General features: G+C 37.4%; 2 protein-coding genes and 1 non-coding gene across 3 annotated transcripts; all 3 read left to right on the top strand.

Moving 5' to 3' along the window:
- Positions 1–1,197: 1,197 nt before the first annotated feature.
- Positions 1,198–12,018, top strand: cd99 (CD99 molecule). The gene is made up of 8 exons (XM_056254419.1): positions 1,198–1,230; positions 1,593–1,640; positions 5,127–5,207; positions 6,180–6,215; positions 6,364–6,387; positions 9,855–9,962; positions 10,898–10,948; positions 11,418–12,018. The coding sequence occupies exons 3-8, from the start codon at positions 5,183–5,185 to the stop codon at positions 11,444–11,446; spliced, it is 273 nt and encodes a 90-aa protein (XP_056110394.1). The 5' UTR covers positions 1,198–1,230; positions 1,593–1,640; positions 5,127–5,182; the 3' UTR covers positions 11,447–12,018.
- On the top strand, positions 10,315–10,406 carry trnar-ucu (transfer RNA arginine (anticodon UCU)). The gene is given in 2 exon segments: positions 10,315–10,351; positions 10,371–10,406. It is a non-coding gene; the product is annotated as a tRNA-Arg (tRNA).
- A 2,050-nt stretch (positions 12,019–14,068) lies between the features above and the next one.
- Positions 14,069–24,593, top strand: gyg2 (glycogenin 2). Its single transcript, XM_056254410.1, has 8 exons — positions 14,069–14,314; positions 14,614–14,788; positions 15,130–15,292; positions 21,520–21,646; positions 21,752–21,950; positions 22,603–22,803; positions 23,555–23,686; positions 24,417–24,593. The coding sequence occupies exons 1-8, from the start codon at positions 14,070–14,072 to the stop codon at positions 24,540–24,542; spliced, it is 1,368 nt and encodes a 455-aa protein (XP_056110385.1). The 5' UTR covers position 14,069; the 3' UTR covers positions 24,543–24,593.
- The last annotated feature ends 201 nt before the right edge of the window (positions 24,594–24,794 follow it).

Genomic DNA, 24,794 nt, shown 5'->3' with positions numbered 1-24,794 from the left:
ATTCTGAACTACGCAGGTAACCATAAAACACATTAAATTTAACATTAGTCACGCAATGCTGATGTTGTTAACATGAACAATTTGAGAACAAACTTTGTTCTCAAATTGTTCATGTTAACAACATCAGCTAGGCTACAAAGTAGTTCAACAAAGTAGGCTATAATTTGCACGGTTGCTGTAAATCGCGTTGATTAAATCTAACGAAGCTTATCATGTCGAATGCTTTTTCCCCCTTAGTTGGTCAGAACAAAAATGGATTTTACTTACTTGTTCAGAAGACATTTTCTTATGAAAATTCTTATGTTGGTCAAACTTTCAAAAAGTGAATCTGTGATTCTGTATGACAGTATCCACACCGGCGCGGTGACTGACAGCAGCACTCACCTCAAAACACTGTGTTCATCCGCGCTGTTTCGTGCCGATTTACAACCCACGTAAAGATAATAATTCCGCAAATCACTGCAGTTACAGATTTCGAACAGAGAGATGGCGACAAAGAGGAAAAGATACGGACTGCAGCTTTAATGAATAACATGTACCTAGTAGGGTTAGGATTAGAGTTTGGTTTAGGGTTGCATGCAATTATGGGTAACACTTTATTTTAACTACTATACTCTACTCTAACACTAATATATCAGTAAGGGTTATCACAATGTCAATCACAGGTTACATGTTGTTTCTGTAGTAATAACAATAAATGATGCATAATTATAGTCAACTAACCCTAAACCAACCCCTATTCCTAACCCTAATCCTATATGTAGTTAATTTTTTACTCCGTACTTAAATGTATAATTACACTATAGCATGGACACCTTAAAATCAATTGTAACCCAATTATGCAGAATTTACTGTTACTAGTAAGTTCATGTAGAATTTGTAACAAGGACACTGTAAAATAAATAGTTAACAGTTTATGTAGTAATGTTTGTTTAACTGACCCATTGTGCATTTAGTTTAATTAGCTCATTTGTCATTTAAGTTGATTTATTACTTGTTTGTAAATGAGTGTGTTAATACAAGATAATGTGTAGTTCCTTTTTATTGTATTTGCAGATAAAAAGAAACCATCTGATTCTGGAGGTAAAATATACATGCACACACACACGTCATTATGTTTTTAAATCTGTTATTTTTGTACAGTAATCAACCTACTAATGCAATGCAAACAAATTAACATGATGATTTAATTTTCAGATGAATTTGATCTGTCCGATGCATTTAATCCAGGTAAAAAATGATGTTGCTTTCTCTGACATTGTAGATTCTGTTTTTCTCTTGTTTACAATCTTTTTTCCCCCCCAGTATATAATTTATTGATTTAATTAAGAGATTTTCAATCTTTCATGCAGTTTACATTTGAGGCACACTATATTCATAGATACTCAGCTGGTAAATGGAGCTCCTTTTCTGCTGTTCATGGCTATTACAATTGCTAATAGGTTTTTTCTGTTCTGATTGTTTCAAAGGTGCTATTCAATGAGTAACATCATGCCATAGGTTTTCTTTAAAAAAAAAACACACACACCTTAAAACATTCTTCAAAATATCTTCGTTTGTATTAAACATAGATACACTTTCTATTTCTACAGATCTTGATCCCAAAAAACCTGTTATCCCACCCAAAGAGAGAGGAACTGGTATGTTTCTGCCAACATGTTTGGGTTACACTTTAGTTTACATTACGTGTGCTTACAGTGTAGTTACATTAGAAAGTACTGGTAATATAAGGTAACTACATTGGTTAAGGTTAGGTTCAGGGTTAGTACCTAGTTACTGTATGTACATGCAAAAACAGGACTAAATATAAAGTTCTACCCATGTTTGTTTGCATCTGTTAGGGTCTTGCACCACCCCACGGAGCCCCTAAAGAGACATGGTGGTGGAAAAAATTTTAGGATGGGAGTTTTTTTTTTTAAAATCTTTTGCGTTCCCCCGAGAAACTTTGCGTTCCCTTGCAAAGATATTTGCGTTCCCACGCAAAACCTGTTGGGAGCTCGGACAGACACTTCCTGTTTAATGTCCCGCTGGCAGTGTTTCAGAGCTCCGTACGTTAATGGAGCGTTCATAGTGTTTGAACTTGGACTCAAATATAAAGACATGCGGTCAGTGCTTAACTCAAGGAGTTCAGTGAAGTTGGCAATAGGCCTACACATAGGCTATTCGAACTTCCCGGATCAATATTCTTGAGCTAAACGTTGTCAAAACACAAACGACACTTATTTACAATCACAGTAACCTAGACAACGAGCTACAACCCAATTCCCCTCAAAACGAGCTTTATAATATAGGCTAAATGGATCTCTATGAGCAGGCGGCTGAGTCCGAAGGGACCATCTGCAAAGTGCAATATAACCCAAAAAAACGACTACAGCATCAACTCATAGTCAAACATATAAAAATAGTCATTAACTTCAATGTTACAAACCACCCAATTCAGTTTACACATCAATGGTAAACCCACTGGTCATACTGCACTGCTTTTGCACATTTTATATTATACATTTTTTTTTTTAATAACTTCACTGTAACACACCAAATTTAGTTCACACATCACTGCTCTAATGTTGGTTATACAACACTTAGTTTGGGAAGTAATTGCACATAAAAAATAAGTAGGCCTTTTCTTTACACAAATTATATTGGTACTGTACGCAGCTAACATAGTTACAACCATAGCTTTTGCATTATATTTGCTTACTGAATTGACCCTTCGCTAAGCCCCGCCCTCCCTAGTTACTGTTGCTACGCCTGTCAAGCTTTCGCGCCTGGCACGTCTATTACAGTGTGTATGGTGTCAGACATTCCCAATGAGATAATTAGTAATTTTTGGCGAACATGTGAAAATCTGAGAGAGCAAGACAAAAGGGACAGCAGTATGCATTCGAGGGATATATATCCACGACAAAATATGCAACAATTAGAGAATAATTTCATAAAAATTGAAGCTAAAGCCTATATTCCCAGCGCAAACAGCAACCGCCTCATACGCTGATCATTCACATGGGAAACACACAAATTGAGGAACAGCTATGTTCGTGCACAGCAGGGTAAGTGAAATGTGAAAATAATTATAAATCAAAGTTTATCCAGATTTATCCATAAATCTTGTGGAATAACACTAACACCGGGAGTTAGTGTTAGTGTAAAGTTAACGTTACTCAGTCAGGGGTAGTAGGCCGTCGATTAACAAAATGCTTAAATATATTTTAAAGTATGTCAGTGAGCCTCCGACTTGTCTTTAATCGTCTTATTTTACGTTAAAATATATGCATTATGAACAAAGAACCGTCATTATTTCCAACTTCCAAGCAATAGGTGTTTTAGTTAATCCTGTCGACATAGTTGTGAATGGGGTCTCCCACACTGCTTGATTCACGCCCATTATTTCTCCCTTTGGCTTTTAGATTTTTCGGGAAGGAAAACAATTCCGAACTTTTAGGATACCGGGTATCAGATTTGCACAATCCATACGCACAACGCTCCTCGCTCGAAAGCTTGCCAGACCTACCGCACCTAGTTACGGTTGCTAAGACACGATTGGCCAGTGGCGGTTTTCGGGCGTGGCTTAGTGAAGGGTCAATTTGATGGCATTACACTGTATAACGAAGTTACTGAATATTTTTTCTAAAAAGGGTATTATTGGAACTGAATTTGGTGACAGTAGCCTACAGTGTATCACAGTGAAGCTATTGAATATGTTAAATAATATAAAATGTACAGAAGGGTTTTGGGATTTGCACTTTGCAGACGGTCCCTTATTCGGACTTGCCTCTCAATCGGCCGGTTAAAGACAAATTTATATTATAAAGCTCGTTTTGAGGAGAATTGGGTTGTAGCTCGTTGTCTAGGTTACTGTGATTGTAAATAGGTGTCATGTGTGTTTTAACAACGTTTAGCTCAAGAATATTGATCCGGGAAGTTCGAATAGCCGATGTGTAACTTCACTGAACTGCTTGAGTTAAGCACTGACCGCATGTCTTTATATTTGAGTCCAAGTTCAAACACTATGAAACGCTCCATTAACGTACGGAGCTCTGAAACACTGGCAGCGGGACATTAAACAGGAAGTGTCTGTCCGAGCTGTCAACAGGCTTTGCGTGGGAACGCAAATATCTTTGCGAGGGAACGCAACACTTTTACGTGGGAACGCAAAAGTTTTGCGAGGGAACGCAAAGTTTCTCGGGGGAATGCAAAGGTTATGCGAGGGAACGCAAAAGATTTGAAAAAAAAAAACTCCTAAATTTTTTTCCACCACCATGTCCCTTTAGGGGCTCCGTACCATCCTTATCTCTCAAAAAAAGCTGGCAATAGTGTAATTCTTGGGGTCTATTTTACTGTTTAAGAGAGATAAAACTGAAGTGCTGCACATTAAATTCTGTAATTTTTTTTAAATGCATGGCATTAGTAAAAAAATACATATTACTCAGCCAGGGAACATGCATAAATCTTGTATATTAAAGTTCCGGAGACTAGGCTTGATGAGCACAGTATTCCTTGAGGTGTTTAGGAATTTCCCCAATGGAAAGCATATTTACACTATGTGAATCACTCCCTATTCCATATATAGTGTGCTGTGTTTTATTACTATATAGGAATTAGTAAATGTGTTCACGAAGTGACCAATTGAATTGGATGGGAAAAAAAAGGGCAGAATTATGTCATAAATTTTTTTTAGTGTGTGTGTTTCGAGAAAATAATAATAATAAAATGCTTATCTTCTAAATGAGAATTTTGTCATCATTTAGAAACACGCTAGATTATAAATAAACTTTATACTAACATTATTACAAAAAGCCACAAACTGAAATTTTGACTTTAATTACAATTATAGATTATGTGAACATTTTTAAATTTGGTCCATCAGGGGCAAAATTGCTTATTTACATAAGTAAATATGTAGTTTATAATAATGTTTTTTTTTCTTTTAAGGAAAATACATTAATTGAATATTTGTTTAAATTCACTATACTCTAGGTAGCAGTCTTTATTCAAAAACCTCATTTAATTTAGGTAAATCAACACTTTAAAAAGTGTGAGGAACTGAAAGGTTACTGAACCCAATCAGATTCTTATGTGCATTAAACTGCTATTCTTGTGAAATCTTGCATTAATGTTTCATTTAGGTGGTGGAACTTTTGATGACAAAGACCTTTTCGACGTTAATGAGGGGGGTGAATACATGCCCGATAAAGGCCGAGGTGGAGGTTTGTGTCAAGTTTTACATCTTTTTTTTTTTTTATCAGTTTTTCAGTTTGATTTAGGACTGTAAGTTGATTTGAAGTTTGCATCTCTGTTCATAGCAGAAGATCAAATCCAGAGTTAAATTATAAACAGATGTCACCCAATTCAATTGTAGGAAAAATCTCCCAACAAACATCATATAACCATAACTACTTGCATTGCACTGTCATTTCCTAAATAAAAAAACCGTTAATTTAAAAGATGTTCTTTATTGTCCATATGTTACTTTAGATAATTTTTTAGAGAAAAATAGAATCAACAGAGTTGGCCATGGAACTTGTTCCACATTCAATATTTTATATTCAGCATGCTTCGCTAAGGGTTTCCTGTGGAAGCTTTTGTTTCCGCCACTGAATAAAAAATAAAAAAGGCAGTTGCGACTTTTTATCTTACAATTCGGACTTTTCTCAGAAATGAATGATATAAACTCAAGTTATAAAGTCTAATTCTGAGGGGAAGAGACTGACTGTTTTATTCAAAATTGCGAGTTGTATCTCACAATTCTGACTTTATAACTCACAAACAACTTGTTATATAACTTGTTATAAAATCAGAATTGCAAGATATAAACTTTCAATTGTAACTAATATTACTTTCAATTGCGAATTTATATCGCACAATTCTGATATGACGCAAGGTCAGAATTGTGAGATAAAAAGTCGCAATTATCTTTTTTTATTTTTTATTCTGTTGGAAACAAGCTTCCATAGTTTCTCATGGGTTTCTGTGACTTAAATATAAGCTTTATGTCTAACCCATTTAAAATAATTGCTAAATACAATCACGATTACCTAAACTTGGTAACATATGTTACTAATTTTTGATGGTGACCGAAATAAACTAAAACTAACTAACTAGCTAAATGTACAGTACTGTCTGTGAAGTGTGTCAGTGCTGTAAGTGAATCTGACTCTGGTTTTTGGTTTTGGTTAAAGGAGGAGGAGCAGACCCTGGTTATGATGATCAAAGCGGTACTTATTTCCTTATACTTATGCCAAATGTTTACCCTCTGGTTCATAATGGTTTATTTTTATCTACTGTAACAAAACATTTACATATTTAATAGTAAAATATGTCTTCATTTGCTGGGTGATAATTTGAATGTTATTTTCCCATTAGGCGGTTCCTCTGATCAACCTCAAGGTAAATATTATTTTCACTAATTTTATTTAAATAGTACTTAAGTTACAGCTATCAGTAATTGTTTTGGAGAAACTGTCGGTCACAAAATGAAGGCTTTTATGGAGTTTACCTAAGGATGAATTGTCCACTGAAATATAAAGCTGACATGAGTGAGTGCCTCTGGGTGGTGTTTTTGTTCCAGCTCTTTCATTCTCTATGTTCTAGCTGTTTGTCCTGACAGAAGCTTTGTTTACTTGCCAATGTTGTCTTTCTCTGTGGAGTTAGCATGTCCTCTGTTTCATTTTCCGTTTTTTTTTTTTTTTTTTTTTAAGAATGAGTCTGACCACAAAAGCTAAAATGTTTCTCTCTAAATATTGAGTGAGACCATGGTAACAGTGGCAGTCTGATGACTAACTGTCACACAGTTCTTGCATAAGGACAGGGCGGTCCGACAGACAAAAACAATTATTGTGGGCAGTACATGTTGAGGTTTTTCCACTAGGTGATTGTTTTCTTCTGTGTTGGAATAGTAAATGGGTGGTGCATATCATGTGCAGTGCCTTTTAGTATCTGAAGACTGACAGATTTGACTGTTCATTCTGCCTCTGGCTGTGCCCTAAATCTCTGCTTCGATTGCCTGTTGTTGCAGATCTAAACCAGCAGTGGCTCCAGCTTATCAAGATGCTAGGCGATAATATACCAGAAGGCCTCAGTGTCTGGATTGCCGGGTTTTTACAAGTAGTAGAGCCCCTGCTAGAGCAGTTTCGGGGACTTCTGAATATAACGGAGGAAAAGGCAGAGCTTTAAATGTCTTGTATAGTAGTAACCTTCTTTGCTTGTGTTGGGGTGAAATGGTTTTAAACATTGGTGAAATGGTTTTAAACATTGTTTACATGGTTTTAAACATTGTTTACATGGTTTGGTTTTAAGGCTGGGGCTGCTGGTGATCATGGTATATGGATGAGATGCATATTTGGTCATGATCAATATTAATCATTGGTTTTGAAAATTTGGCAATAAGGAATTAATTTCATTGTATTGCTGACTGGTTTGACGGTTGTCTTTATGTTAGTAAGGATTATTAAAAGCCTATACACTACCATTCAAAAGTTTGGGGTCAATAAGTCTGTGTTAAGAAATGTTTCCACATCAATCTCCAGTGTCATCATGATCCTTTAGAAATCATTCTAATATGCTGCAGTAATGGCTGTTGGACATTCAGCTTTGCATCACAGTAATAAATTACATTTTAAAATGTTACAACAGAAAAGTTTTTTCAATATTATGTTTTTTTTTACTGTACTTTTGATCAAATAAATGCAGCCTTGGTGAGCATAAGAGACTTGTTCTCAAAAAACATAATAAAGCTTATTTAGTCTGACCCTAAACTTTTGAACAGCAGTGTATATAATAAATCAGTTGGTGGAAGCCACTAATAGTTGATTGTTATGTTTATGAATCTGTTTGAGCGTACAAATAAATTATAATTCTGATTGTGAAATAGAGAATACAATAGTGATACAGTTATTTTAGATCAAAAGGGGGTGTGTGAATTCCAATAGATGCACATATTTTTCCTCGGGACATCCTCAATGACTTCTGATCTTTTTTATCATGCCTCTTGTTGTGTTGACACATTGTAGATGCATAGGGTATTCTCAGATTTTTTGCCAATGAATAGATCTAGCATTGGGACTGGTTTTGCCTGGGTTTGAGAAGGCGTTTCTTATCTCCGCTCGGTTTTATGGAATTAACCCCAAGGCCATACTGAGCATTCCATTACTTTGCTTCCTTTTCCTCTGCTCATGGAAGCCATCTTATTACCTATTTTCTTGAAAAAATAACATTTGAGGTTGAAACATTGTAGCACAATTCTCTTTTGGCTAAAACTTTTTAGGTTTTAGGCTTACTTGACGTACGAGAGGATTGAAACTGGCAAATGTTTGCCCTTGTGTGCGTCACAACTGAAAGCTTTAGCGCATGCAGGGATTATGCCATCCTAAATCTCAAAGAGAGAAGAGGCGCTATAGGGAATTTTTCTTTTTTTTACCCCAGATACCGATGTTTCGTCTAAAAAGAGACTCTTAAAAATGTAGTTTTTATTGGCATCAATGGTTCCATGAAGAACCTTTAGAAACTTTCAATTGCACAAAAGGTTCTTTGTAGTGGTTAAGAGTTGTTTAGACACACACACACAAGAACTTTTTTTTTTCTTAAAGAACTGTTCACTATTATTGGGGAACTGGAACTGGTTCTTCTACTGCATTGTTGCGACCCTCCAAACGACCCCCCTCCCCCCTCCACACACACATTTTTGTAATGTTTATTTACCACATAGCAGGCATTCATCCTATTGTAAGAGCATGGTAGTTTACATTTACTGCTGTTAATCTATTGAATATTTCAAAGTTGTCTGGTTTTGTTTCTCATGATAGATGGCTTTAACATTGGTATTGTTTGGTGTCCATTTTGATGTATTGGTTCTCAATTGTAGTCTTTCAGGCTCACATTTTTTCTTTTCTTAAGTTTGTCTGGTTTCTTTTCCACAGAAGTGGTTATTTTCTCTGTCATCTTTTTTTTAAAGCATTTTAGCAACTTTTTGTGTTCACTTTCCTTTTAATAAAGTGAAATGTGAGAATTCCCTCTGTTTGATTCATATCATATAGTCTCGCACAACTGCTGTGACCAGTTATTTTAATTGTCAGCATATTTCACTGGGTAAACCCCACCAACAATGGCATTGTAAGAATGTATTGTGCATGTGTGAAGAACACTGACCTGCCAGCTACCAGTTGCCTCTTATATTATCTGGCTGCCTAAAGTTTAGGGAGGTAAATCTGCATAGCTTTAGATCTGAAACTACAGTATTTTGTAGGAGGTTAACTTCAAACATTAGTTTGGAAACCTCTATTTATTTAGTCAGTTGAACTCCTGCATGCATGGTTTGCATACACAAAAATGGGTGTGACAGGCAACACCCAGCATGTTTACACCATATATCATGACACAATTCATGACATATTAGAGCAACTCCGCATCTAAATTTCTAATTTAGTTGCCTAATCAAAATTGCACAATGTCAGATACGTAGTTAGTTAACTACTTCCAGTGTTATGAACCTACTCTTTCTGACCGAATAGAGTTAAATAAACTTCATTATTTAGCATGATTTTGAATGCATGCTGTAAACTGTATTAGTTGTTATTGCTTATATTTACACATGTCAAGTTGAAGAACAATATGTACAGGAACATTTGCCAAGTGTTCTGTGGAGAATAGGAAACTCCTGTTGCACCCCCTAGTGGCAAAAACATCTCAGTTTGCTTGTCCTCTTGTTAAATGCCCATGTCTCTTTAGTTTTGTCATCAAGCTCCAACTAATGACTGATGTAGCCATTACAAAAATATGTATAACGTATTGTACACTCCAGAAGCAATTTGAAACTAGCCCTTGTCCTTGTGTTCTGTCCCTTTAAATTGATCCCACAGGCGGAACCATGGCTGCCATCATCAGTTCTGTGGGTGTTGCTCTGCTAGGTGCCGCCTCAAGTTACTTTGCCTATCAGAAAAAGAAACTGTGTTTCAAAGTACAAGGAGGTGAGTTCAACACTTTTATCCAGGATTCTGAATCCTTATGCAAGCACTAGCTTGGCTTTGGTTTATGTTGCTTGCTTATCAAAGCAGTTCAAAAGAGAAGAGGAAAAAATACTTCACAAATAAGCTGTTAAACTTCAAAATCATACTTTTTTTTTACTCAAACTATTTGACCTCTTTTAATAACTTGTTCCACAATTATATATAAATGCTTTCGGAAGCCACAGTACATGGTTTAACCTTAGCTCAACTAACACAGAAGCTATTGTAGAGGAAGTGGGGGTTGGGCGCATGATGTGGCAGGGAGTTTAACTGCTCTGCTTGTATTACAAAAGCCCTCACTGCCTCAACAGGTGGCTCTGTGGCGCAATGGATAGCGCATTGGACTTCTAAGCTTCACTTAGAGAAGTGATTCAAAGGTTGTGGGTTCGAGTCCCACCAGAGTCGAGATTTTTGAGAGAATGATGAAAAAAGGCTAACAAGTAGCAGTGTTTTGTCCAAGTGTGAATGGTGTTAACATAGAACTTTAGTAGCTGAATTTTCAAAATACCATAAAATTGACTCACACTTTATATTAGGTGTCTTTAGCTACTATGTGCTTACAACAAAAAAAATAAGTAGTTGTATTGCAAAACACTTTTGCTGCTATTGAGCTGGGATACGGGTAAGTTTAGGGACAGGTTTGGTGGTTAGGTTTAAGGGAAAGGTCAACAGAGTAATTGTAGATGTAAATACAGAGATTAATTACAACTGTAATTATATGCAGGTGTTTTTAAAACATATTAGTACATTGTAAAAACATGTATGTACACAATACGTGCATTGTATGTATCAAATGATTAATTTAAATGTTAGTATATAGTAGTTAAAGATACCTAATATAAACTGGGACTCAAAATTGTTTCATGGGATAAGCTAAAAAGTAAATTTTCTTATAGGGGAGGATCCAGAGAGTGGCAAAAACCGTGGTACTCAGTCTGATCCACAAGGTAAGCATGATAGTGCCAACCTAGCGAATTTAAGAAAATGTAATACTGACCCCAAGTCATATGCAAAGTTATTTGTGATTGTTTCAATTAACATGGATACCAACCACAAATTTTGTCATGGTAGTGTAAGAATTATTATTATTATTATTATTTTTAAGTTTAAATGATCACATGATCTTTTGGAAAACATTCTAATATTCTGGTTTGGTGCACAAGAAACAGTTGTGCTGCTTAATAATTTTTTTTCTTTTTTTGGGGGGGTGTGTGGTTTATATACAGTCATCAGTATTAAATCATAGAGTTTTGTTCAAATTAAGTATTCAGAAAAGTATTTTTTTATTTTTTTATTTTTTTTATACATATTTCCTTAAAAGATAATGGTTTGTTTTTATATGGATTTCATGCTTTCTGATGCAGCTTTTAAAGTTTCACCAAGTAGATAACAATTTTAATCTTTTCTCCCCCAAAGTTCTCAGCAACCTGCTCCGTTCATCGTAACCGCAATTGGATCTGCGCACTGAAAGAATATGTACATCTAGCATGTCCAGTTATGGAGAGCCTAACCCTGTGGGAAACATCCGTTATATGAAAGACTGGTTTAAGGCTAAAAAAAAAAAAAAATGTGTGTTGATTTTATTTTTCATTGGATTCTCTAAGTTGTAATGCATTTTTTTTCTGTATTCAATATTTTTCTTGACTAATTGTTTATCTTTGAAAGAGGTAGAAGTAATGTCACTTTTGGTTTTTATTGGTCTTTTAGTATTTCAAGTGCTAATGTAAGATACTGCACTTTAAATGGACAAAGTTGTTACTATTTTTGTAGAAGTACAGCAAGTTGCATAAGGGACTTGCTATTGTAAAGCGCAAGCTGTCTGTTTACAGATGAATACATCAGTTGTTTTTTTGTTCGTTCTAACATGACATGCGTAATCTGAATTATAGACTGCCTTCTTTTACAATCAGACAATGGATGGATGGATCAAGATGATGATGATGTATGCTGATGAATATCGAATTGACTGGTGACAAAATGTCAACTAAAATAAAACTGACATGGAATGAGTTTAAAATGATGCTGCCAACTCACATTTTCTATATTTAAATTAATTCAAATAGAATATAACTATTTGAGAGGTAAAAAGTTTTTTCTTCTTCTCATTATTAACCTGTTTTTGCCATTGTAAATACTGCTAAAGCAAGATGTAGGCTACTGCACGTTTAGACTGGCCATTTGATACGCACAAGTCAACTTGCATTTAATGTGTTTAATTGAAATATGAACTATAGAATGAGCCTTGATGATTTATTGTCTGTCTGCTCTTTTTTTTTCTTCAGTTTATTTTTCTTTGAATATGCATTTGGTTGTTCTTACCAAAATAAAGCCATTGGTTCCTGGATTTAGAACATTGTTCTGTATTTTGATGTTGCTTAGCCTAGGCCTAGCCTAGGTGAACTAAGTAACTTTTTTACCTTAACCGAACAGCTTTGGAGTCATTGTAATGTTTATATTACTGATTTCGTGTTGAATGGTGGTCGTCTCGCACCCCCCAGGTGCCTGTGAGCCGCAAAACCACCCTTGCAACTTTGGGCCGGCGAGCCGCGAGTGTTAGGAAGTATCGTGTGATATCAGGTCTCGCGAGGTAACGAATTGCTTTACGCCAAAAAAAAACAGATCTGATAAAATTCTGATAAAATGAGCATCAAACAGAAATAACCCGGCGCCGTATACATGTGGTGTTGGGCGCGCGCAGCTCTTAAAGGGGCCATACCTTATTTTCACTCGTTACAGCGTCCATCCTACTGAACAGGTACCGGTGTACAGGGGGAGGGGATCCGGCCGTGAGTGCGAGCCATCTCTGCGCGAGTGCTATTCACGACAGTACAAGTGCTCCACAGCGACTCTAGGGGTCGCTGTTTGACAAAAACGGAATTCTTACTGAGTGCTGCTTTAACGGAATATTTTGATCTTTAATTCGGCGCCGAGATTGTTTTCCTTCATTTATTTTTCAGTGTTTAAATCTTGTAATAAGTTTAATGACCCTATACTAGATAGGCTAATGGTAGGTGATACTCATTCTCATTTTATGTCCAATAGTGGCGGGGGTTGAATGACCGCTGTCGCAATACCGTTAGGCTATATCAATCTTTTTTTTCCCACTTGTCAGTGAACGTTGACTGAAGGCAACGCTGCATGCTGTTTGAAGAAAGACCTGTACTGCCGTTTCATCGACTTTTCATCATTTATTTTAAACACTGCCATTTACTTTATAGCACTTGTTCCATAAAAGATTTCCCCTCGTTACTTCGAAGAGCGACATAAAAATCAGACTTGAGAAATGACGGGTAAGCTGACCCCTCTAATATGTTTACGTCCAAATGTCTAGACCGAGTAACAATGTATTTGAGCTGACTTAATTATTAACTGGGAAGGACGGTCGGTGTGATTTTACATAATCCAACAAACTTAGATATAATAGGCTAATGGTGTTTTGAGAGAAATTGTTTATTCAAAGTGCTGTCATATCAAGCCTGTTCATTTCAAGTTCAGTCACTGACCATGCCATCCAGTTGTGTCATTTTGCCATCTGCTCCTTTTGCCTGCCAGGGAGTCAGGAGGACACAGGAAAACAACTAAGGTGATATCTTGTGTAGGCTATATCAGTAACTAGTTCACAATGGCGGGTGAATGTAATGAGTCATTGAGAGAACTCGAAACCTTGTTGTGTGCTTTTTGAAACCCACCTTATTAATGCCAGTCAAAAGTTCGACTTAGACACACATTTCTTCTTTTTTAATTACTATTAGCCTACTATTCAGATGTGTGCTTCGCACTTGTTGGCTGCTTTTCCTTAACCAATATCTGGTCCATTAAGGCTACAAAAATTAATTTCATTCAGGCATGTCTGAATTTTAGTTAAACAAATTAAATTAAGATCATGATCATTTCAAATAAAATGTGACTAGAACAGTGAAACAAATTGGGTGACATTTTTCACTCAAAAAGTGCTAGTAAATTTCACAAAGAAATTAATGAATGCAATTTTGACCTATAAAGACTGAAATAGTATTTTCTTGTAAAACTTACTGCAAAAAATACTTTATAAAAAAACAGCATGTAAAAATGTGCTTTACAATTTTTTATTGGTATTGGTCCAAAGCACATTTATTGCACTATTGTCCTCTGTTTACTATTTATGTCTGGTATTTTGTGTGTCTCTTTCTCTCAGAGGCTCAGGCCTTTGTGACCCTGGCCACTACAGATGCCTATTGCATGGGATGTATAGTGGTAGGCAAAAGTTTGCGCAGACATGGAACATCAAGGAAGTTAGTGGTCATGGTTTCCCCCAATGTTTCTAGGGTAGGAAGGTGAGTGAGCAACTGTCCTCCACTATTAATTCTGAAATAACATCAATCCTTTCCTGACAAACTTCAGAAGTAAGGGCTATGAAGAGTGATTAAGCTCCTTCTGTACATTTAGCTTGATAATAATATTTGACTTTCAAAAGGGTAATTCTTTCCCATGCATGGTACTATTAAAGTCTGTAATAGTTTTCAATGCCAGTGCAACATTAATCTTTCTTTGGGTTGCTTCTCATCTATCTTGGATTGTCTTTGTCTTTTTTTTTTTTTTTTTTTGCCTCATTGATTTTTATGCATTCTTCTAGATTGGCCCTGGAGGACGTGTTTGATGAAGTTGTCGTGGTAGATGTGTTGGACAGTAGAGACAAGGCACATCTCACCTGGCTGGGACGTCCTGAACTAGGGGTCACCTTCACCAAACTCCACTGCTGGACCCTTACACAGTTCAGCAAGTGTGTGTTCTTGGATGCAGACACACTTGTGAGTAATTGGTTCTGTTCTGATAAATCTCAACTCAACTCAACTTTATTTATATAGCACCACTAAAAACAACAGTAGTTGACCAAGGTGCTGTACACTATATCAGACATCGTTAGCATTTAACACCATCTTTAAATGAAAGTAAAGATGGCCATTAAAGTACACCAAGGTGTTCAAAGCTTTAGGAACACAGAATACATAACTAAATATTATTGTGCAAAATATGCAATAATAAACAAAGTGCCACGGTCTGCATATGTTACAGTGCAGGTACATACTTTGAGGATAATTTATGAGTTGATGGCCCCACAACTAGGCTGTTATATTATTCTGTGCCGCAGGTACTGTGTAATGTTGATGAGCTGTTTGAATATGAAGAATTGTCTGCTGCACCTGATCCAGGCTGGCCGGATTGCTTCAACTCTGGGGTATTTGTGTTCAGGCCCTCCCTGAATACCCATACCCAAATACTGGAACACGCCGCACAACACGGCAGCTTTGATGGTGAGTCACTCAGTTATATTTAGTGTATATTACATTAACATCTTTTAAGTTAAGTCAAAATCAGATGTGCCCAATGCGTGTTGGAACTTTAATTAGCCTCAAATACTGTTTTGTCACATTTGTATTTTTAATCTTTAAAAGCAACAACAGGAGCATCACATACCAACGCTATCTCACAACCAATTTGTACGAATTCGTACGAGTGATTAAAAGGTGGCTAATTCGTACAAATTAGTACGACCTCACTCGTACGAATTCGTACGATTTGTCCAAACCCACGTGATGGTTAGGTTTAGGGGCGGGGTCAGGTGTCGGTCATTCGTACGAATTGGGCAACTTGTAAAATATGTACGATTTAGCAAAAATCTTTCTCATTCGTACGAGTGAGGTCGTATGAATTGGTACGAATTAGCCACCTGGTAAAATTTGTACGAATTGCCGTGAGATCGGGTTGCATATACACTACCATTTGGTAACACTCTACGTAAAGTGTACACTTTACGTTTAAGTAAAGTGTTACCAAAATGTATATATTAAATAAATGCTGTTAAAAATGAACTTTATATCATCAAAGATTATATTCATCATTATGGTTTCCACAAAATTTTTAAGCAGCACAGTTGTTTACAACATTGATAATAATAAATGTTTCTTAAGCAGGATCATGTGACACCAAAGACTGAGGTAATGGCTGCTAAAAATTCAGTTTGGAATAAATTACATTTTAGAATATGTTCAAATAGAAAACAGTTGTTTTAATTGTAATAATATTTCACAATATTACTGTTTTATATTGTGTTATTGGTGAGCATAACAGGCTTCTTTCAAAAACATTAAAACAAACTTACCAACCCTTTGAACTGTGGCTCTTTGTTGATTGATTCATTGATTGATTCATTTATTAATTCTTTGATTCACTCACTCACTCACTCACTAACTCAATTCACTCAACTCACCCACACCAATCACTCAACTCACCCACTCATAGGGCGATATAGGTAAAAAATATCATTCGGTATCGATAATTATTGACTTTTTTATAACTTTTTTTTAAGACAAGTAGAAAAGTTAGAATTGTAAACAAAATTATTTTTTTGTCTTATATTAAGATAAAAAAGTAAGTTCTAAAGAAACTCTTGAACTTAAATAGAATGTTACAAAATGTGTGCAATGTAAAAGTGTAAACATAGAACAATCAAGGCAAACTTTGAGGTAGATCAACATCTGTAATAAGTAGGGGTGTAACGGTTCACAAAATTCACGGTTCGGTTCTATATGACACAGTGGCAAAAAGAAAGAAATGCCAGAGAAATTTCCTTGATTTAAAAAATATGTATATATTTATTTAAAGAAAAATTATTTTTAAATAAGTGTGAGTTTTCCTACATCTTGAAACTTTTAGTTTTATAAATGGGAGTAATCTTTGAAGAATGAACAAATAATGTTTTGGTCATCACATTAAAAATAACATTTAAAAATATGATAATATTTTAGTTTTGAAGTGCTGGAAAAAGATGTGTGACTTACTTGAAAGCATTTTACTGTTCCTGCCAAACTTCCATGGTTACAGTTAGTGTTACTACATTAAATTCATGGTGAATGTTACTTCAGTGGCGAATTCAAATGCTCAAATCCTTTCTATACTGGATCTCTTAGCACTGTGTAGTAACAGTGTTGCTGCACTGACATTGGTCCAAACAGATAAACGGTCCGTGAAGCACAAAACAGTGAGTAGTGCAGTTTCGTTCTGCTTTCATTACGTTTCATTAATATGCCATTTGATGTTGGGAAATGTTGTGGTGGTCGCGCCAGCGATGCGCGCACATTTTAATGAAAATAGCGAGCGATATATCGAAAATTTTTTATATATCGTTACCGACAATGGTGTACCGTCGATAAATAACGATACCGTTTTATCGTGTGTGTTCTAATTTAAAACTATGATGTTGGTCTTGGCGGCTGGGTCTTTTTAGAAAAATCATTATTTTTGTCTTTTTGGAGTTAACTGACAGGGCCCATGACTGACAGAAGTTGTGCAGGAGGTCTAGATGCTGCTGTAGACCCTCTTTTGTGGGAGACAGCAGCACCAGATCATCGGCATTTGACTTCAGTGTCCAGTAGAGTAAGACCAGGTGCTGCAGACTGATCCAGAGCCCTCGCTAGCTCATTTATGTATATATTGAACAGAGTCGGACTTAAGCTGCAGCCCTGTCTCACTCCACGACTCTTGAGGGAGGAATTCGGTGTGTTTGTTACCAATTTTTACTGCAAATTTGTTGTTTGTGTACATTGATTTAATGATGTCATATGTTTTTCCTCCGATGCCGGACTGGATTAATTGAAGAAAAAGACCTTCATGCCAAATGGAGTCAAAAGCTTTTTTGAAGTCAACAAAGCATGAGAAAATGTTACTTTTGTTTTGGTTGATTTGCTTATCGATTAAGGTATGTATGGAGAGTGTATGGTCTGACGTTGCAGAGAAGTTTGCCTAGGTTGCTGTTTACACAATACCACGGTAGTTATTAGGGTCAAATCTTTCTCCGTTTTTATGGATTGGGGTAATAAGACCTTTGTTCCAGATGTTGGGCAATATACCTGAACTCAAAAGGATATTGAAGAGCTTGAGGATGGATAATTGTAATATGTGGTCTGTGTATTTAATCATTTCATTTAGGATGCCATCGACACCACAGGCTTTTTGCGATTTCAGGGTTTGTATTTTGTCTAATAGTTTGGCTAGTGTAATTGGAGTCTAAGGGGTTCTGGTAGTCTTTGATGGTTGATTCTAAAACCCTCAGTTTGTCGTACAGGGCATTTTGTTCCTGATTTCTGTTTATATTACTAAAGAGGTTGGAGAAGTGGTTTATCCAAACATCTCCATTCTGGATGGTTAGTTCTTGATGGTAAGATTTGGTTAGTGTGTTGTTCCAATGTTTCCAGAAGTTCTAAGGATTATTCAATTTCCCTGAGATGACTTATTGGGTTTTGTTATTTTTTCTTTCTTAAAGTATTCCTATATTGTTAAAGTTTTCGGTGATAGAGATAACTGATGTTCTCATTGTCGGCATCTCTGTTTTTCACTCACCTCTCTCACTCAACTCATTCACTCATTCACTCAACTTATTCACTCAACTCACTCACCTCACTCACTCACTCACTCACTCACTCACCTCACTCACTCACTCACTCATTCACTCACCTTACTCACTCACTCACTCACTCACTCACTCACTCACCTCACTCACTCACTCACTCACCTCACTCACTCACTCACTCCAATCACTCACTCATTCACTCATTCACTCATTCACTCACTCAACTCACTCACTCACCTCACTCACTCACTCACCTCACTCACTCACCTCACTCACTCACTCCAATCACTCACTCACTCACTCACTCATTCACTCACCTCACTCACTCACTCACTCACTCCAATCACTCACTCATTCACTCATTCACTCACTCCAATCACTCACTCACCTCACTCACTCACTCACCTCACTCACTCACCTCACTCACTCACTCACTCACTCACTCCAATCACTCACTCACTCCAATCACTCACTCACTCACTCACTCACCTCACTCACTCACTCACTCCAATCACTCACTCACTCCAATCACCCACTCACTCATTCACTCACTCAACTTACTCACTCACTCCAATCACTCACTCACTCAACTCACCTCACTCACTCACTCACTCATTCACTCACTCAACTCACTCACTCACTCACCTCACTCACTCATTCACTCACTCACTCAACTCACTCACCTCACTCCAATCACTCACTCACTCACTCACCTCACTCACTCACTCACCTCACTCACTCACTCACTCACCTCACTCACTCACTCACCTCACTCACTCACCTCACTCACTCACTCACTCACTCACCTCACTCACTCACTCGTTCACTCACTCTCTCCAATCACTCACTCACTCCACTCACTCACTCACTCACTCCAATCACTCACTTACTCACCTCACTCACCTCACTCACTCACTCACCTCACTCACTCACTCACCTCACTCCAATCACTCACTCACTCACTCACCTCACTCACTCACCTCACTCCAATCACTCACTCACCTCACTCACTCACTCACTCACCTCACTCACTCACTCACTCACTCACTCACTCACTCACTCACTCACTCACTCACTCACCTCACTCCAATCACTCACTCACCTCACTCACCTCACTCACTCACTCAATCACTCACCTCACTCACTCACTCACTCACCTCACTCACTCACTCACTCACCTCACTCACTCACCTCACTCACTCACCTCACTCCCTCGCTCACTCACTCACTCACTCACTCACCTCATTCACTCACTCACTCACTCACTCACTCACTCACTCACCTCACTCACTCACTCACTCACCTCACTCCAATCACTCACTCACTCACCTCACTCACTCACTCACTCACTCACTCACTCACTCACCTCACTCACTCACCTCACTCACTCACTCACTCACTCACTCACTCACTCACCTCACTCACTCACTCACTCACTCAATCACTCACCTCACTCACTCACTCACTCACTCACTCACCTCACTCACTCACCTCACTCCAATCACTCACTCACCTCACTCACTCACTCACTCACCTCACTCAAATCACTCACTCACTCACTCACTCACCTCACTCCAATCACTCACTCACTCACTCACTCACTCCAATCACTCACTCACTCACTCACCTCACTCACTCACCTCACTCACTCACTCACCTCACTCACTCACTCACTCACTCACTCACTCACTCACTCACTCACCTCATTCACTCACTCACTCACCTAACCTCACTCACTCACTCACTCACCTCACTCACCTCACTCACTCACTCACTCACTCACTCACCTCCCTCACTCACCTCACTCACTCACTCACTCACCTCAATCACTCACTCACTCACCTCACTCACTCACCTCACTCACTCACCTCACTCACTCACTCACCTCACTCACTCACTCACCTCACTCACTCACCTCACTCACTCACTCACTCACTCACTCACTCACCTCACTCACTCACCTACCTCACTCACTCACTCACTCACTCACCTCACTCACTCACCTCACTCACTCACTCACTCACTCACCTCACTCACTCACCTCACTCACTCACTCACTCACTCACTCACCTCACTCACTCACTCACCTCACTCACTCACCTCACTCACTCACTCACTCACTCACTCACCTCACTCACTCACTCACTCACTCACTCACTCACTCACTCACTCACCTCACTCACTCACTCACTCACCTCACTCACTCACTCACCTCACTCACTCACTCACTCACTCACTCACTCACTCACTCACTCACTCACTCACTCACTCACTCACTCACCTCACTCAATTCAATTCAATTCAGCTTTATTGGCATGAATGTGTACAATAGCACAATATTGCCAAAGCAATAGACATATACAAACATATAGATAAATAAAAGTGAACAATAAAAAATAAAATAAAACAATTACTAAAATATCAAACAATCAAAATAATAATTATTTGAAAATTTGTACAATTATTTATTCATCTGAGGTTCCACTGGTTGTCCTCATTTCATGGCATGAGGAGACATATTTTGCAGCAATTATCTCACATTTGGGCATTTCTCCTAGTAAATATGGGATTTTCTGTGTGTCTGATGTGGATTCGAATTCAGGGTATATTTGGGATATTCTGAATATTCTGACTCACTCACCTCACTCACTCACTCACTCACCTCACCTCACTCACTCACCTCACTCACTCACCTCACTCACCTCACTCACTCACCTCACTCACTCACTCACTCACTCACCTCACTCACCTCACTCACTCACTCACTCACCTCACTCACCTCACTCACTCACTCACCTCACTCACTCACCTCACTCACCTCACTCACTCACCTCACTCACTCACTCACTCACTCACCTCACTCACTCACTCACTCACTCACTCACCTCACTCACTCACCTCACTCACTCACTCACTCACCTCACTCACTCACTCACTCACTCACTCACTCACCTCACTCACTCACCTCACTCCACTCACTCACCTCACTCACTCACTCACTCACTCACCTCACTCACTCACTCACTCACTCACTCACTCACTCACTCACTCACTCACTCACTCACGGTACTATAGTACTGTCAAATATAAATCTATTAATGACATTAATATGACAAAACCTGTCATGTATAGGAGGAGACCAGGGTGTTTTAAACACTTTCTTCAGTGACTGGGCAGTAAAAGATATCAGGAAGCATTTACCATTTGTGTACAACCTCACAGCCAGTGCTGTCTACACTTATCTGCCAGCATTTCAGCAGTAAGTTAGTTTTCACTCTATATTTGTGTAATGTTTATTAAGTAATCATATACCACATTAAATACATACTCAAGTAGGACAAATAAGCATTCTGGTTTTGTACAGGTATGGCCACCATGCAAAAATCGTCCACTTCTTGGGTGGGATCAAGCCCTGGCATCATTCATATAATCCACAGGCTGCCAGTGAGTCATCTTTTAGGGATTCCAGCAAGAACTTTGCACAATTTATGCATTTATGGTGGGCGGAGTACTACAGTCAAAACCAGCTACAAGTTAAGAAGGATGACAAGAATGAAGACTATGTAAGACTACACTAACATCAGATATTTTGTTTTTCGTGTTGTACATAGCAGTGTTACTTCCATTGAACCTTTAAAGGGATAGTCCACCCCCCAAAAATAAAATGCTGTAATACTTTACTCACCCTTATGTCATTGCAAACATGTACTGTATGACTTTCTTACTTCTGTGAAACATAAAAGAAGATATTTTGAAGAATGTTGGTAACCCAGCACGTTCGGTTCCCATTGACTTTCATTATATATTTTGGTCCATACAGTGGAGGTCAGTGGTAAACTGTTGGGTTACCAACATTCTTCAAAATATCTTCTTTTATGTTCCACTGATGAATGAAAGTCATATGAGTTTGGAACGACATGAGGGTGAGTAAATGATGGACAGATTTTTTATTTTTGGTTAGATTTTCCCTTTAAATATCCATTAGCATAATTATTATATTTAATAGACCTAATGTTAAAATATAACAGCGCAAGTTCATTTCCTAGTTTACCGACGTGCGTCTGTGGAGGGAAAAGCCCACTTTGCGCGGGTGCAAAATAGGAATGATACATGCGTCAGTGTACAAAGTCATTTGCGCCGGGTGCAAGATAGGGCCCATAATGTTAAAATATATTTCATTTGTGAGTCATCTGTGATCTTTTTCTTGGTTTGCAGTCAGTGCAGCAGTTGGATTCTTCACAGACACATCCAACTCCAACACACAGCCAAAAGAGCAGCACTGAAGCCCTCCACAGAGAGATGAGACTCTCTTCACCTCTCCAAGATCTGACTTTGGACTCACTGACAATCAGCTCATCTAAAAAATCTGAGGAAATCCTAAGTGATAGTTTGAGCTGCCCTTCCAGAGAAATGGAGGTTTGAATAACTGAATTTAAGAATTCTGAACAAAAACAACAACAACAACAACATTATGCAGTCTTGATTCATCTCTCACTCTGAGTCTCTCTCTGAATCAACTCTACTTCCTTTAAAAGTATTGTGCCCTCTGGGCTTTTAGACAAATCCAGTGACACCCAACAGTGACTCAACCCAACACAAAGAGAACAAAAATCAGTTCAGATAGTTGCAAAAACACAATGACTGTAAAGATATTTTAAATGTAATGCAAAGACTCAGGGATTAAAATGGACCAGAACTTTTGATTTAATAGAAAAGAATATAATTTTTGGCAGTTTGGTGTCAATCCATTCGATTTCTTGTATGCTCCAGAGCAGTTTTTTTGTTTGATCCAGTACACACATTCCATTACTTCACAAGAATCTAATGCTCAAATAAATAAATTAAATTAAATTAAATTAAATTCATTACATTTAGCATTTATGCTACATTTATGTTTCCCTTCAACTGGCCCTTACTTGTTTGTAAAAAATACAATATCAAGTTAACTTCAGTCAAGGCAAAGTTAAGAAACTATAGTTTGGTTTTTCATATCTTCTCCACCACATCTAAGTGCCAACCCCCACCTCCAAATCCCAATTTTGTTTTCATTTATTAGATTTATTTCATTTATTGCATACATTGTGAATGTGCAAGTATTTTGTCTAGTGTTTTAGGAGAAGGCCTATTCATTTATTTACTTACTTATTTCTCTATCCTGTCTTCTCAGAATATTCTCTTTGATGTCCTGCCTGGTGGGGAGACTGAAGAGACCCCTATAGTCAGCCCTCCATCTGAGCAAGAGACTGAACACAAAGACCCAGAGACTGCTGATGATTCTGCCGTAGGCACTGGAAAAGCTGTATGTATGAATGTGCCTGGCTTATGGGAAAAAATACTTTGATTTTGATGTTATACATTTTTTTTCATTTATACTTTTATAATAATTACTTATTTCCAAGATACTCGAGTATGAGTTCTGCTCAAAAAGTAAAACAAATTATAATAATAATTTTGTAAATTTTATCTATAGATGTCACCATTTCCCTAAATATGTCTCTACATATGTGCATTACATATTTGCATTACAGTAAACTAAAACCAAAGCCTATTTTTTTCTTTATTTGAAATAAACGTCAACTTAAAAATAATAATAATAATTATAATTTTGTTCAGCTACAACATTTCTTGATTTTTTTATTTTTATTTAACTTGATGCACTAGAATAACTAAAAATACAACTGGAATAAAAACTATAGACATTTTTTTAAAACTAATAAAAATAACACACTTACATTGGAAACGGAAAATATAAAAATAAAAACTAATTCAAAATACTAATAAAAACTGATAGTATCTCAATAATGCTAAAATAACACTGCTTCACATAATGAAGTTTGAGGTGGGTGTTTTTTCTTGCAAAATCAGTGTATATACTGCCATCTAATGGTGGCTTATTAGAGCAGTTATTAGATTTGAATTTGCAGAATAAACCAGTATTTTTCCCCCATGAAGAACTACATACTTATCATTATGATTGTGATAGTAATATTGTAACTGAAGATGGATTCTATCATATGGTCCCATTGTAGATCGCTGCTGAGACAGAGGAGGAAGACTCGGAGCGCCGGCGCATGTGGGAGGAAGGTCACGTTGATTATATGGGCAAAGATGCCTTCGACAACATCAAGAGGAAACTTGACCTATTCCTTGAGTAATACTCTCTCTCTCTCTCTCTCTCTCTCTCTGTGTGTGTGTGTGTGTGTGTGTGTGTGTGTGTGTGTGTGTGCGCGCAGGTTCACAGGTTTATATTACATTGTGAGGACCAAATGTCCCCACAAGGATAGTAAAACGTGAAATCACCTACATTGTGAGGACTAGCCAGTGGTCCCCATGAGGGAAATTGATTAATGAACATACTAAATTATGTTTTTTAGAAAATGTAAAATAGCAGAAAGTTTTCTGTGATG

This window comes from Rhinichthys klamathensis, unplaced genomic scaffold, assembly GCF_029890125.1.
Source record: "Rhinichthys klamathensis goyatoka isolate OS25496 unplaced genomic scaffold, OSU_Roscu_1.1 h1tg000111l_1, whole genome shotgun sequence".
Taxonomy (NCBI): Eukaryota; Metazoa; Chordata; class Actinopteri; order Cypriniformes; family Leuciscidae; genus Rhinichthys; species Rhinichthys klamathensis.
The sequence above is the reverse complement of the archived record's forward strand: the minus strand, read 5'-3'. Positions and strand labels throughout refer to the sequence as shown.

What these genes read in the sequence shown, in the direction of transcription:
- cd99 (XM_056254419.1), top strand. Translation starts at nt 5,183, where the DNA reads ATGCCCGATAAAGGCCGAGGTGGAG. An exon ending in TTCCTCTGATCAACCTCAAG is followed by an intron (nt 6,388 to 9,854) that starts GTAAATATTATT and finishes TTGATCCCACAG; the next exon opens with GCGGAACCATGGCTGCCATC. An exon ending in GTGTTTCAAAGTACAAGGAG is followed by an intron (nt 9,963 to 10,897) that starts GTGAGTTCAACA and finishes ATTTTCTTATAG; the next exon opens with GGGAGGATCCAGAGAGTGGC.
- gyg2 (XM_056254410.1), top strand. Translation starts at nt 14,070, where the DNA reads ATGTGCTTTACAATTTTTTATTGGTATTGGTCCAAAGCACATTTATTG. An exon ending in TATCTGCCAGCATTTCAGCA is followed by an intron (nt 21,647 to 21,751) that starts GTAAGTTAGTTT and finishes GGTTTTGTACAG; the next exon opens with GTATGGCCACCATGCAAAAA. An exon ending in ATGACAAGAATGAAGACTAT is followed by an intron (nt 21,951 to 22,602) that starts GTAAGACTACAC and finishes CTTGGTTTGCAG; the next exon opens with TCAGTGCAGCAGTTGGATTC.